This window comes from Myotis nattereri (assembly GCF_964212035.1).
Source record: "Myotis nattereri genome assembly, chromosome: 3".
NCBI lineage: Eukaryota > Metazoa > Chordata > Mammalia > Chiroptera > Vespertilionidae > Myotis > Myotis nattereri.
Window position 1 is genome coordinate 123,228,722 of NC_138077.1, and position 15,184 is coordinate 123,243,905.

A 15,184-nucleotide genomic window follows, 5' to 3' on the forward strand; every position below is an offset into this window, starting at 1 on the left:
AAAAAACTTCCCCTCCCTGGTGAAAGAAATAGACTTACAAGTCCAGGAAGCGCAGAGAACCCCAAACAAAAGGAATCCAAAGAGGACCACATCAAGACACATCATAATTAAAATGCTAAGAGCAAAAGACAAGGAGAGAATCTTAAAAGCAGCAAGAGAAAGACAGTCAGTTACCTACAAGGGAGTACCCATACGACTGTCAGCTGATTTCTCAACAGAAACTTTGCAGGCCAGAAGGGAGTGGCAAGAAATATTCAAAGTGATGAATGCCAAGAACCTACAACCAAGATTACTTTATCCAGCAAAGCTATCATTCAGAATTGAAGGTCAGATAAAGAGCTTCACAGATAAGAAGAAGCTAAAGGAGTTCATCACCACCAAACCAGTATTATATGAAATGCTGAAAGGTATTCTTTAAGAAGAGGAAGAAGAAGAAAAAGGTAAAGATACAAATTACGAACAAATACACATTTATCAACAAGTTAATCTAAAAATCAAGTGAATAAAAAATCTGATGAACAGAATAAACTGGTGAATATAATAGAATCAGGGGCATAGAAAGGGAGTAGACTGACTATTCTGGGGGGGGGGAGGGGGGGAAGGGGAGTGGGGGGTGCAGGAAGAGGCTGGACAAAAATCGTACACCTATGGATGAGGACAGTGGAGGTGGGGGGTAGGGGCAGAGGGTGGGGTGGGAACCGGATGGAGGGGAGCTATGGGGGGGGAACAAAGAGGAACTGTAATAATCTGAACAATAAAGATTTAATTTTTAAAAAATAATAAAGAAATAAAACCCAAAAATTTGGCCCCACTGTTTGCCTTTTTCCATTGATTTTTAGAGACTGGAAGGAAGGGAGGGAGGGAGGGAGGGAGGGAGGGGAAGTGACAGAATTCTGCATTTCAGAAAAGACCCAGCTTGGAAGCAAAGGAGCAGACTACTCCTGCCGCGGCATGACCAGGGAAGCTGCCACCATCTGTCCGGCGGTTCATCTGGAGCAGCCACCAGCTGTGCGCCCCGGTCAGGCATAAGGGAGCGGCCTTTTTTCACATCTCCGCGGCCTAAACTAAACCTCGTATCCAATGTCGCTGAGGAGGAAATGCAGGATTGCCGAGAAAACTCACACAGCCAAAACTCTCAAGGCATTGGCCTCCAATTACAGAACTCACTTGTAGGACTTTTAAAGGTCCCCCTCCATAAGAATGCAGAGACAGGGGCCGGGAGCCACTGCACGGAGGTGACGTCAGCGCTGGGCCCCCTTCCCACGCGAGAAGCGGAGGTGGCGTCAGCGCTGGGCCCCCTTCCGGTGTGAGGCACTTAAAGATCGGGTCGCTGGGCGGCAGGCCGCCTGCAGCGCTGAGGGATGTCGCATGGGGTTCGCTGCCCCAGCTGAGCCCAACGCCCCTGTGTCTGCCGTCACAGGGAGATCTCTGCCCCCTGGGGCGGAGACACCCAGCCCCTCCCCAAGCTGAAGCTGCAGGTGTTGAGGTACCAGCTAGATGCCTTCTCACAAAGGACCGGTGGTGGCACTGGGCAGCGGGGCTCCTGCCTGTAACAGGGAGACTGACGCGGTGGAGCTGGCCGAACTGGGACCCCTGCTAGAAGAGAAGGGCAAACCGGGAATCGCTGTCCCAGCCAAAGCTGAAGCAGAGCAAGCCAGTCCAGTGCCCCAGGAGGAGGAGGAGGAAGAAAGGGAGGAGGAGGAGGAGGAGGAAGAGGGGGAAGAGATGAGGGTCCTGACACTTCCCCTGCAAGCATACCGTGCCATGGAGAAGATGGAGGAGTTTGTGCATAAGGTATGGGAGGGCCGCTGGAGGGTCCTCCCATACAGTGTGCTCCCCGACTGGCTGAAGGACAACGATTACCTGCTCCACGGCCACAGGCCGCCCATGCCCTCCTTCCGGGCCTGTTTCAGGAGCATCTTCCGCATCCACACAGAGACGGGCAATATCTGGACCCATCTGCTTGGATTTGTGCTGTTTCTGTTTCTGGGAATCTTGACCCTGCTGAGGCCAAACGTGTACTTCATGGCGCCCCTGCAGGAGAAGGTGGTGTTTGGGCTGTTCTTCCTGAGCACAGTGCTCTGCCTCAGCTTCTCCTGGCTCTTTCACACCGTCTACTGCCACTCAGAGAAAGTCTCTCAGACTTTTTCCAAACTGGATTACTCAGGGATTGCCATACTGATTATGGGGAGCTTTGTCCCCTGGCTCTATTACTCCTTCTACTGCTCTCCACAGTCACGGCTCATCTACCTCTCCATCATCTGTGTCCTGGGCATTTCCGCCATCATTGTGGCACAGTGGGACGGGTTTGCCATGCCTCAACACCGGCAGGCAAGAGCAGGGGTGTTCCTGGGCCTGGGTCTGAGCGGCGTCGTGCCCACCATGCACTTTACGATCTCCGAGGGCTTTGTCAAGGCCACCACCGTGGGCCAGATGGGCTGGTTCTTCCTCATGGCCGTGATGTACATCACCGGGGCTGGCCTCTTTGCTGCTCGAATTCCTGAGCGCTTCTGTCCCGGAAAGTTTGACATATGGTTCCAGTCACATCAGATTTTTCACGTCCTGGTGGTGGCAGCAGCCTTTGTCCACTTCTACGGGGTCTTCAACCTTCAGGAATTCCGCTACAGCCTGAAAGGCAGCTGTACTGATGACTCTCTTCTCTGAGCCTCCCCCCCAAGGCTGGAGGGTAACTTCCCAAGTGCTTTAAAAAATAACTTCTTTGCTGAAGTGAAAGGAAGCGTCTGAGTTGTCTGTTTCTAGAAGAAACCTCTTAGAGAATTCAGTGCCAGCCAGGCTTCAGCCCACCTTTCCACCTCCGTGTCCCTCGCCCAGGAAAGGGTGATCCACCTGGCCATGCCCCTCCTTAGCAGCCCTCCTCAGCAAGGCAACTCTGTCCCCTTGGCAGAGAGTGCTTTGAAGCTCATGTTGAGATTTTATCCCTCCTCCAACCATTTTGGGGAAAAATTATGGACTGGGATTCTTCAGAAATTCTATTTCTGAAAGGAAATGTCCCTCTCTTACCCCCGTCCTTACTTTGTAACCTGGCTTAGAATAGGCCATCCATTTTGTAGCATACTTTTCAGAAACGATTGTAACCTGTCCCGTCTTTCTGGGGCCTGGATCTGCTGACAGCAGGAAGAAGTCACCAACTTTGAGACAGCCAGCTAATCATGGAAGTGTGTCCAGGCTTCAGATAACTTGAGTTTTAATTTTTTTTCTTGGCAGAGTAATGTAAAATTATCATTGCTATGTATTCTGATGCAAAGGCTATGATGATAATAACAGGAAGTGCAGAAAAAAAAAGAATGCAGAGCGCGCTAAGCACATCCTGAACCCCGCCCCCTGCCCCACCCCTCTTTCCTCCCTGCCCAAACCTCATCAAGTTCTAGTGTGAGGCAGTGCCCAGGCCAAGCATTCCATTCACGTCTGCAATCACCTTAGTCCACAGGCTCTCCCAAAAGAAGTCCTCAGAGCCTGAAGTAAACACCATGCTCCCAGGGGCCCAGAGGTCTGGGTGCCCTTGGTGCTTGCCCGAGGCTTAATTATCTTCTAAGGCAGCGATTCTCAACCTGTGGGTCGTGACCCCTCTGACGGTTGAACGACCCTTTCACGGGGGTCGCCTAAGACCATCCCGCATATCAGATATTCACATTACGATTCATAACAGTAGCAACATTACAGTTATGAAGTAGCAACGAAAATAATTTTATGGTTGGGTCACATCATGAGGAACTGTATTTAAAGGGCCAGAAGGTTGAAAACCACTGTAAGGAGTAACCTGGCTGAGATGTGTCACCTGTGGCCACCTCAGTCCGTCTCCTCTGCCAAGGGCTAGATGAAAACTGGGAGCTGGCATCTACCCCATGCTGGATCCTTGGCATTCCTGTCCGTTATGCACAACTGAACCCCAAGTGAAGGATGTAGAGTATTTAGAACTTGTCTCTTTAAATTTTCTAAACATTAGTTTCAGGTCTTGTCGGCTTGACAGAATTTGTGCCAAGGATTCTAACCTGAAGTGGGAGTGCTGCCCGAAAGCCCTGCACACCAACACAAATTACCCAGCGTGTTCACTGCTGACGCCGGTTCCACTCAGCAAATGAACTGCATCAATGGAATGTAGAGAAATGATACCCTGACTCTTCACAATGATGGAAAGTTTCTTAAACTTACCTAGTACCCCCTGGCAAGAGTTTTCCCATCTTGTAGTGATGATTACTCATTCCTCAGAAGTTCCTACTGAGTATCTACTGGAGGCAGGCACTATGCTCCGTACGGAGGATGGAGGAGCAGCTGCAGCCCCTCTCATGGGATTATGGCGAAGACAAAAGCCAAGACTCAGGGAGAGTCGACTAATAGTGGTAAGGTAGGAAAAGGAAGATGGTGACCCCATGTTATCATTCATTATGGACCATCCCTATTTTGTGCTTGTTAAAACATTTGTACACATATGTCCTCACCAAGTCACAGAGAACTTATTCTGGCTGCTATGAATTTATCAATCAATAGTTGCAGGATACGACTGAGGGATCCGTTTAGAATACAACCAGTTTTTTTGGCATCTAGTCCAAATCTGTCTAGTTCAGGAGGCTTTCATGAGAAATTTTAGCAAATTATCTCTACTATTCATATATGTGACAATATTGTCCTTTTTCCTCATGTTTAATATGTGGAAATTGAACTAAGAGAACTCTAGTTCATCCAGCTGTAATATTTTACAATTATATCTATTCTGTTATAGTGCTGCATACATAGATTTTCATCATGTTCCATAAATTCATTCATTCATTCAGCCAACTCATATATAGACACTCATTCTGTCCAGGTGCAAATCTATGTACTGAAGATATAGTGGAAAACAAGAATAATAAGTTCCTGCTTTGGTGGAGTTCACTCTAGAGCAACTAGGAGGTATGACTGGAGATGCAAATAAATAAATATATTTTCAGGGAGTGGTAGATGCTTGAAAAAAAGTGGATGACTCTAGAGGAATTATTTGGGTGATGAGTATATGGGTGGTGTGAGAAAGCTCTGCAGATGTCACGTGAGCAGAGTCATAGGGAAGCTACTGTTGTCTATCAGAGGGTTTGACGTTGGTGATTATGTAAATATCAGCCTGATTGTAAGTGAAGAATTAGCTGTAGAGGTCTGAATGGGAAGCAGGAAGATCCACCAGGAAGTGCTATGGTTTTCCAGGCAAGAAACAAGGTGGCTTTGCCACAGTGGAGGTGGAGAGAAAGTGAGGAATTCAGGATATAATTTGGAGAAAGAGCTGAGAGGACTTGCTGATCAAGGGGGAGTGTGAAGAATAAAGGGTGACACAAATGTTTCTGGCTTAAGCAATTACATGGGTGGTGGGTCTATTTATTGAGATTGGAAAGACTGGAGTGAGGGTTCTGTTTGGCCACACTGCATTTGAAAGACGTATTGGACATCCAAGTGCAATCTCAACAAGGGAGCTGGATATCTGAATCTGGAACTCGGTGGGAAGGTCAGAGGCGGTGCCACAGATCACACAGAGATGATTTATTTCCAGCACAGCTGACCGAGTGTGGCCACGGGCTACTTGTGGTTACTCAAATTTAATTAATTAAAATGAACTAAAGTTAGATTCAGTCCCTCCGTCACAGTAGCCACATCTCAAAAGCTCAGTAGCCACATGTGCCCAGCAGCTAGAGGGCTGCGCGGTGCAGACACCATTCCCATCACTGCAGCGAGTTCTCGTGCAGAACTCTGCTCTAAACCTCTTTACAATAGTTTACCACCATTGATTTCCCTTGTCTCGTAAGGTATGTGTGAGAGAGATTTGGGGACATAACAAAACCATGCATTTCCCCATTTGGTTACATTTGTTTCATTCATAACTTAGACATGTAACAACCATTGTTCCTGCTCCTTTGCCCAAATTCTTCGGGTTCGTGTTTATAAACTGTTCCTAATAATTTTCAACTGAAGAGATCAGAGGTCTGCATAACCTTTTGGAAGGTAATTATCCCAAGGTTTTCCATTGTTCTTTCATTCCAAGTTGCCTTACCATCCCTTTTAAAAAGGGGATGGGAGCCTGCCTGGTGTGGCTCAGTGGTTGAGCGTTGACCTATGAACCAGGAGGTCGAGGTTTGATTCCCAGTCAGGGCACATGCCTGGGTTTCAGGCTCGATCCCCAGTAGGGGGCATGCAGGAGGCATCCCATCAATGATCCTCTCTCATCATTGATGTTTCTTTTTTTCTTTTTAAATATATTTTATTGATTTTTCACAGAGAGAAAGAGAGAGGGATAGAGAGTTAGAAACATCGATGAGAGAGAAACATCAATGAGCTGCCTCTTGCACACCTCCTACTGGGGATGTGCCCGCGACCAAGGTACATGCCCTTGGCCGGAATCGAACCTGGGACCTTTCAGTCCGTAGGCTGATGCTCTATCCACTGAGACAAACCGGTCAGGGCATCATTGATGTTTGTATATCCTCTCTCCCTCTCCCTTCCTCTGTGAAATCAATAAAAAATATTTAAAAAACGAGAGGGGGTGGGTGATGGGAATCAAAGGGATATCTTCTAGCCTGCTGAAGGCAGCAGAGCCCTCGGTCTGCACACTCTCCCCCCTCCTCCCCGCAGACGCCAGAGCAGCAGTGATGGAACGAAAAGCCAACTGTGCAAACATTCGCTTCCACTGTCACAAGGTACACAGCAAACATGCCAAAAAGGAGAGCTTAGAAAAACAGCAAAAGAGCAATTATTTCCCGAAGAGAACATGAAATAAGAACCTACGGTGACCCCATAAAGGAAATGGAAAATCCGATCCAGCCACAGGTCAGAGAACACCACTGTGTTTTGGGGTAATGATTACAAAGGGAAAACAGGGTTTGGGCACTGTGAGGTCCCAGGACTCCAGCGTGGCACATTCTGTAATTCAATTAAATCCTTTGGAAGAACAAGACTCATGTCTCCTAGAGTAACCCGATTCTCCGGACAGCTCCAAGCTCACATGAAACTTCTGACAACAACCCTTCTACGTGGTGGGTCTGCGGTGTTGCATCAGACGCAAGAAGCCCACGTGAAACGAGGAAACTGAACGATGGCTGCGAAGAAGACCATCCTTTCAGTGATAAAACCGCCCAGAAGCGGAGTGATCTGGGTGCATTCCATTTATGGGAAATACAGATATGGAAGTCTAGTTCTCCACTTAACTTTTTTCAGGGGTGCCTTCTTCATCAAAGAGGAAACTACTGGTTCAAGTTTGTTTAATGGCACAAACTATTACTGCTTCGTGGCAGCCCAGAGGACAAGAAGGGCACAACACACAGTTATCTCCTCCAAACTTTCTCTCTCAAAAAGCCAGCGATAGCTCTCCACTCCAAACATGTCATCTGGCGCCCATGTCCCTCTGTGGCCTGAGCCCTGGGGGAGCTTCCCAGCCCCTTCTCTGCTGCATCTCTGCACAGCCTCTGTGTGGTGACTCCCTGGGCAGAGGTCACACCAGGCAGGCTGAGCTCCTTGGGAAGAGGGGCTGTTAGGAAGGTACCTCGCCCTCAGGGTGTTGGAGTACAAGGCCAGAGGCCAAGTGGAAGCTGAATCATGGAAGGGACAGGGGAACAGGGAGCAGGCATACGCCCAGTCACCCACCCAGTGGTGCAGTGGCAGGAATGAGGACAGGGACAGTGGGTCACCAGGGGGCTAGACCCTGGAATGCTGGTTCCTGAAGCAGGCTGGGAAGGCTGCATCTGTGGATGCATTCTTGGCAGTCCATGAGAATTTTCAAACTTTATCTTCTCAGGTCAATGAAAATCTTAGTCTCCATTAATGTAAGTGTAACTTGGGTGGTCTGGATCAGCCGCTATAACCTAGATTTCTGAGTCCACGCCACATCTGGATTTGTACTTGCAAAGACGAAAGGTCACTGTGAAAGGCCACACAAATGAACTTAATGGTGGTTTGAATAAAGAAGCAGGAGAACTGAGGTACCACACTGTACAGTGACTGAGCCTGTGTCAGGCAGGCTGAGTGCAGGAGCGTGTGTCTGTGGATTCTGTAAGACCAGCTCACTAGCAGAAGAGCACTAGGAAACAAGCAATAATGTAGGTTCCTCGTCTCATTTCCAGCCATTAGTGGATTAAATACCTATTTAATTAATCTTTTAATAATGCCACAAATCAAGCTTTCTCTTTAGGAGAAGCGGGGAGGTTAGGAGAGCTGTCAGGGGGCACCCATCAACGTGAGTGATGGAAGCGTGCTCATGAGCAGTGGGAAAATATGGAGGTTGAGTATTCCATGCTGGCAAAGCCTTCAAACTGTTAACGCCACTTTAGACAGCAAAATCTGTGAAACGAGGCATTGTATGCGCTGGAATTTTTCAAGTCCAAATGCCAAAACGGATAAAATGTGAAACTGAATGTGAAGCTACACCTTCCGCTATTTAACCAGCACGGGTGACTCCATTCCAGGAGACAACCACCATCCATCACATCCACGGACCACCATTAATCTGCACTGTATTCGTTTTGAAATTGGATACTGTTAACATTTGGTCTTAGACTTAAAGAACTAATACAAACTCCTTATGGGATGTTTGCATATATTTAAATAATATTATAGCAACATCTTTAAGTCAAAGGAGAAGAGGGCTGTTTGGACCAACTCAGCAGTTAAGAAGCATGAGCCCTAGAGCCAGAGAGACCTGTGGTCCAGCTCCGTCTCCTCTAGCTCTTGGTATGTGACCTGGGCGAGTTACTTCACCTACACTCAGGTTTCCATTGTGAAATGGGGACAATAATAGTACCCAGATCATAGGAATCTGGGGTGGATTGAATGAAATACCTATATTGTACTCGGCACAGCATCAAAGTATACTGTAAAAGTCTAATAAATGTTAGCTCTTGCGTAAAGGCCCTGATAGTGAAGTAGATACAGTCCAGAGATTAGGGGTCTCAGTTTCCTTATCTGTAAAATGAGGCTATTAGTAGAATCCGCTGTATATAGTCAATACAAAAGTTTTAAAATATGTGTGTGTGAATAAATAACCTAGCCCAGTACCTGAACTTAGAAAATGCTCAATAACTAGCTATTACTGTTATCAAACAACTATCATCATGACCTCTTCAGTCTCTGCATTTTACTCCTTACATGTTCATACCATGCATGTGCTAGAGGGCACAGGAAGGGAGGTCTCAGCGCAAGGCTCACCTCGGCTATTCTCTGCCTAATGCTGCACATCAGACTGTCTTATTCTTTCTAACAGGAAAGAATTGAGTCTACCCACCTATCTTTCTTTCTTTCTTTCTTTCTTTCTTTCTTTCTTTCTTTCTTTCTATCTATCTATCTATCTATCTATCTATCTATCTATCTATGCATGCATGGAAGTGATATATGGGAAAGCAGACAAAATCACACTTCAGGCACTACACTAAGGCCAACTAAATACAGAGAAAATGATTAGGGATGAAGGGCCGGGGCCTCCCAGCAAGCACCTCCCATATAGTAAGGAAGAACAGTCACATGCTCCCACCCAAACACAAAGAAGCCAAGAATATGTATCAACAAGGATAAGTTATATCTGCCCCCATGTTCTCCTTCATCTCAGGAGCCCCTTGTAGCCTCTGCATGTTGAGCCCAGGGCCTTACACAGCAATGCCAGTTTGACAAATTAAATAGATGCCAGGGAAGAAACAGTCATGAATCTCAAGTCACACTGGAACTAGCAAAATTTCTCTCCTCTGTAAGACTGATATGGCTGGGGAGCTAGGCTAGAAGGAACTGGTCTTTAGTTCCTCCCCTGACCGTGGTCTGGAGGGAGTTCTGAGCCCTTGCCCAGACCTGACCCCCAACAAATATCAAGCAGAGGTGCTTCCCAAAAGCACCGGGTGAAGGGATGCAGCACCTTTCAGCTTTCTTAAGAGTGGGCAGAACAAACTCAGGCTGGACACAGGCACTCTTTCCTACGAGAACCATCAAAGACCCAGAGTGGGAAACAAAGGGAATGCAGAGCCCTCAATCAGAGACTTAGGATTTTCAGGTCTCTGTGTTCTATGCAGAAGGCTCAGAGGGGGCGCCACTCCTGGGCCTATGAGCTGTCCTACTTGGTCACGGGGAATGCCGAGCAAACAGCAGAGCATCCCGACCCAGTGTAACCCTTTCCTGGCTCCTCGGACTCCCTAGGCTGGCTTCTATCAGGGGAGAGGTCACAGGTTTAAAGACACCCAGAGGGTCTGTGAGTCCAACTTCACAGACTATCACCAGAAAGGCACCCAGGGTCTCGGTCAATGGGAGCTGCAAACATGGTAAAGGGAGAGTCTGCCTGCCAGCCATGGGGTTGACTACAGAGAGAAGAGATGGGTGGGTCCACACAACCCAGAAAGAGCCTAACAGGGCATCACTGCTCAGCCTCGGGCACATGGACCCTAAAGGCCGATCTGGATGGGGAGGGCTTGTTCACACAGAAGGGCTTCTCCAGCAGGGTCATCGAAACCAGGCAACAATATTTGTAGGTCTCACATGTTCTTGGACCAGCAATTGGAAGGTGGTCCCTGAACAGTTTTTCCTCTACAGTGGTCGGCAAACTCATTAGTCAGCAGAGCCAAATATCAACAGTACTTCTTCAAAATAGACTCGCCCAGGCCGAAAACTGACTTCTGCGCATAGGCCACGAAGTTTCAATCACACCGTACGTGCGCGCCCGCAGGTGGTATTTTGTGGAAGAGCCACACTCAAGGGGCCAAAGAGCCACATGTGGCTCGCAAGCCACAGTTTGCCGACCACGGCTCAAGGAGACTCATTTGGAAACACAACAGAGAACAAACCCTGTGCTATTTCAAAGCAACACTTCTCACACAGGTACCTATCCTGGAAGCACACAGATCATATCACCCATAAACTGCCATCCTTCTGACATGAAGGAAGGCAAACGAAGATTCACAGCAGAAGACAACCACCGAGAGGATAGAGCAGGTCAGCAGCTGCAGGGGGGGGACACCAAGCAGGCTGCGTGAATTCATGTTTAAAAATACAGAGAAAATGTGTAGAGGCATGTTTTCCAAAGCAGAATTGGTAATACAGGGAAGGCAAAGGGAGAGCTTTTGTGAACATGTGTAAGATAAATCTTGACAATGGCTACCAGTGTTCTATTTCTTCAGTATCTTTTCTCAGAGATTAACGGAGTGTTCTGGGTGTGATGAATACTCGGGTGTTGCTGTCCATGAGGGCCAAGGTTCCTGTGTATGATTTGTCCAGAGAGTTTTTCCATTGGTCTATTACCTTTTCCTGGCCCTGACATGGTTCGGACTTTTAAAGTGCAGTCCATGGAGCTCTGAACGGATGTTAAGGGAGGGGTACTTTATCAAGCTGGCCACTAGAGTGTTGATCATGAAGCAAGCTCTTAGCCTCATGCCCGCCCCCCACCCCCACCCACCACAGTGGTTCTCCAATGTGACCATAAGCTAGTAGACAGCCCCAATTCAGAGTTCCTCTTCAGTGATGTTTTCCAAGCTTGCTGCGACCACAGAGAGGCCCTCACCTGAGAGGGCCGGCTGCCAGGGGAAGGGTTAGCCCAGCCCGGGCTGCACAGAAGCAGCCCACAAACACACTTACCCACCATTTCTCTAGATATTCACGGTTTACTGATGGCGATGACATTCACGCTCTCGACCCTGCGCACAATCGTTCATCAGTGAGAAAAGTGGTTTAGCATTAAATACCTTATCCAAGATCACAGTGCGCGAATGGTGGGGCTTGGCTTGTGTCCAGCACTAGGATCCTTCCCCGGATCTGGTCAGTGGCTGACTGTGATTGTGCACATGGGCTCACATGGCCTGCCTTCAGCGTTGTTCCCCTGGCACCCAATTGCTGTTCCCTTGACATCATGTGGAGAACAAACAGGCATCTCTAACGCAGCTGTAGTCATCCAAATTTCCAGTTACTGAGCCATGCTAACTTAGTTTCAGGTGACTTGGGGAAAAAAAGTCATTACTGATTTGGCTTCCAATTCAATTTTTTCTACCCAATTATGATGAACATTGACCATGGTTAAAAACATGATTTTCTTGCACAAAAAAGTGAATGTATTTAAGCCATTGAACCGTACACTTAAAAGTTGTAGAAATGGTAAATTTTATTTTATCACAATAAAAAATGTATTTTCTTTCTAAAACATTTGATATAATAACAAGACAGTACTCTTCTGGGGAATACATGAACTAAAACCTTTGCTTGAAATAATTTAGATTACATTAATCACTAAACTGAATTAAAGCTGTGTTTGCTCCAGTTACCTCTGACCTACTAGGCAATGGTTGCTACATCCCATGGACATTTCTCAATCCTTGTCTTGCATCATGTGACTCTCTCAACAGGCACCCTCCTTAGCTGCCTGGTTATCAGCCTATTCGTACTTTCCACTGACCAGTCAGGCTATTCCCTCCCCTCTCCCTCAACTGGATCTCCTATCTCCACTCAGTTTCTTCTCTAGGTGATTTCAGCTATTCCACCGGCTCCTAATCACCACAGTACCCAGAATGCACCAGGTTCCGTCAGTCTCTAACCATCCACAGCACCCAAAACACACTGGGCTCCTTTGGCCTCTGAGCACCCACTGCAAATAGCAAACACCTACTTTCCTACAAAACTCATGACTCAGAGGTCACTTTCCAACACTCTTTCTCTAACCAGGGCCTGTGCCTGCATCTTTACTCACTAACCTGAGTGTCCTGGAGGCAGGAAAGTGGGTGTCTATGTGTGCAAGGCATCTGGCAATGCCCAGTAAGTACTCAAGGTAACCAATTGTCGTTCCCCTGGCACCCAGTAAGCCCTCAAATGTTTGCCAAGCAAATGAGTGAGGGAGAAAGAAGTCTTGTATTTCCACAAGAGTCACCAATAAACAAAATAAACTATCTGCAGTAGAGTTTATCTGGCATGACACAGAGTAACACAGTGGCTAACTACATGAGTGATAGTATGGCTCTGCATCATCTGAGTTATGCTTCTCTCTGTCCTCTCAGCCCAGATCATGTTTTTTGCTAACATGTAACATAAGACTTGGCAAACCAATAATGATTTTACTTCCCCCCATATACGTTTTGAAGAAGCCTGGTATCCTTACTTGGTTTCAGGTGACTGATTTATTTCCTCTCTCTTTTATTTTGTATCAAGAGTGAAAAAATAAAACAAAATAAAATCAGTCCAATATTGCTCTCTTACTTCTCCTCAACCCCCTGTTCTAAGCAGCACAGCTTTTAGCTTTATGTCTCATCCTGTTTTTCTAGGTGAGAACAGAAAATTCTGTAGAGTGCAATAGTATTCCTGGAATAGACCTGTGAGTCTACCCAGCAAAAGTATGGTAAGAAAGGAGACTTGAGCGAGCCAGATGGGTTGGGAAGGGAGTTGTTGACAAGAGGTCTAGAACCATGGGGAAAGGGAGGCTGTTAACCATTAATCCTCCCCTATCACTCCATCTCTTGCCAGATGACCCTGGTAGACACAGTGCAGCAGCCTCACAGAAAGCAAAGATGGAAGTCCGATAACTCTAATGTGTGTGTGAGAAGGACATCACTGGGGAGCAAGCACCCCTGGTTTTGTGCCCCCCTTCCAAGAGCTACGAAATCTTAAATACTGAAGGAGGCTTACTGGTTGAGCTTAGAATTCAAAAGCCACAGAATTCTAAAACTGGAAGGTACAAGGAGACAAAGGTTGTCCATTTGGTTTTGTTGTTAGTTATTTTTACAGCAGTATTAAACAGGGTCATATAGAATCCATTTGTTTTTGTTTTCTACCCATTTCTCCCCACAAATGGCTCAGGGAAGGGACCCCATAGTACAAAATTTGAAAACCCGTGCCCCAACTTTACAGAGTGGGAGGCAGAGGCTTAGAGATAAAGCAATTCGTCAGACACAGAGTCGGTCCATGATGGAGCCTACACTATAGCTCGGATCTCCTGATTTCCAATCTGTCCGCTTCCCCTGATAGTGTGAGGAACAGCTTCGTTTCAAATGAAGCACTCACACACCAGTTTGGGGGAACTTAGTCCTTAGGGACACACACAGCTTTAATAACATCCTCCACCAAATACTCTAATTTTAAAATGCCAGATATCTACATATTTACTGTTTTTCCTTCTGATTTTGAGATAGGACTATCTTCAATGAATTCAAAACACCCAAAGAAATGTGCACTTAGCAGCTTACTTATACATTCCCTTGCCCTAACTTCTGGACAAAAGAAAAGTGGGTGTATGGGTCCCAACGATGGCACAGAGCCACTTACTCTTCCTCTGCCCTCGACTCTCCACTGTTAACATGCAAATAAGGTGATACATCCTTACAAGCCCTTAAAGACATACAGGCAGTTCATTTTTTTCCCCTCAAAGAAAAGTCTTGCTATAAATCCAAGGTTGGCTAATATTCAGTAGGAACAGAGAGAGGTTCAATAATTTTTATTTGAAGGGCTGGTACAACTTTCAGAAACATTAGTCCTCGGTGGCCTGTTTGGTTACCTGCTGGATGACTCAGCCCTTAGTCTCAGAGGGTGACCAGCCCTGCCTTGACCAGCTGCCACGTGTCCCTGCCTAGGGATTAAACTCCCAACCAGGAGCTGTGGTCACTCAACACTGCGGTTTCACCAGGCGCTGTGACTCCCCAGGGGTGTGGCAGAGGAAGACGGGGTGCTGGAGGACAAGGGCTTCTGGACTTTTGCTGATGCATTTACTCCTTTGCTTTTCACAGCTTGCCTGCAGGGTTAGCAGGGTGTTTCCAGTGAATACAAACATGGGTGAAACCTCAATCGCTCTGATTTCCCAGCCTGAACCTGGATACAACTGAAATTCCTCTGAAGCTCTTTAAAAATATATACAATAATTTGTCAAAGGTGTTTGGAAATTGTGGCTCACTTCCTTGGTGGAAAAACCATCAGTAGAGTTGGTCCCACCAGAAGAACGGGATTATTGCTGCCATTAGGAAGGCCCAGGTATCTGAAGTTGGGGGGAAAGGGGTGGGGCGCAGAGAGAGAGAGCTATAGATGACCATAACCAAGCATGCATTCGTGAAATCTTCCCTCCCCAGAGGAAGTGAAGCACAAGACCGTTGAAGTCATGCCTATTGGACAGTGGCAATCTCCATTCTACTAATTCTACAGCTCAGCAGTCTTCACTTTATTCATTCCACAGTCCAGTAACTTGCTACACAGAGCTGTCTGGTTCAGGTGGTTTTTA

At 47.0% G+C, this 15,184-nt stretch overlaps 2 protein-coding genes across 4 annotated transcripts in view; one reads left to right on the plus strand and one right to left on the minus strand.

Moving 5' to 3' along the window:
• Positions 1–15,184, minus strand: part of SLC22A23 (solute carrier family 22 member 23) — a gene marked incomplete at its 5' end in the record, with an annotated part of 183,974 nt that overhangs the window by 115,553 nt on the left and 53,237 nt on the right. The window lies entirely within an intron of this gene.
• Positions 1,498–2,664, plus strand: LOC308516820 (adiponectin receptor protein 1-like; the record flags this gene model as incomplete). The annotated part of the gene is made up of 1 exon (XM_081087946.1): positions 1,498–2,664. The coding sequence occupies one exon, from the start codon at positions 1,498–1,500 to the stop codon at positions 2,662–2,664; it is 1,167 nt and encodes a 388-aa protein (XP_080944072.1).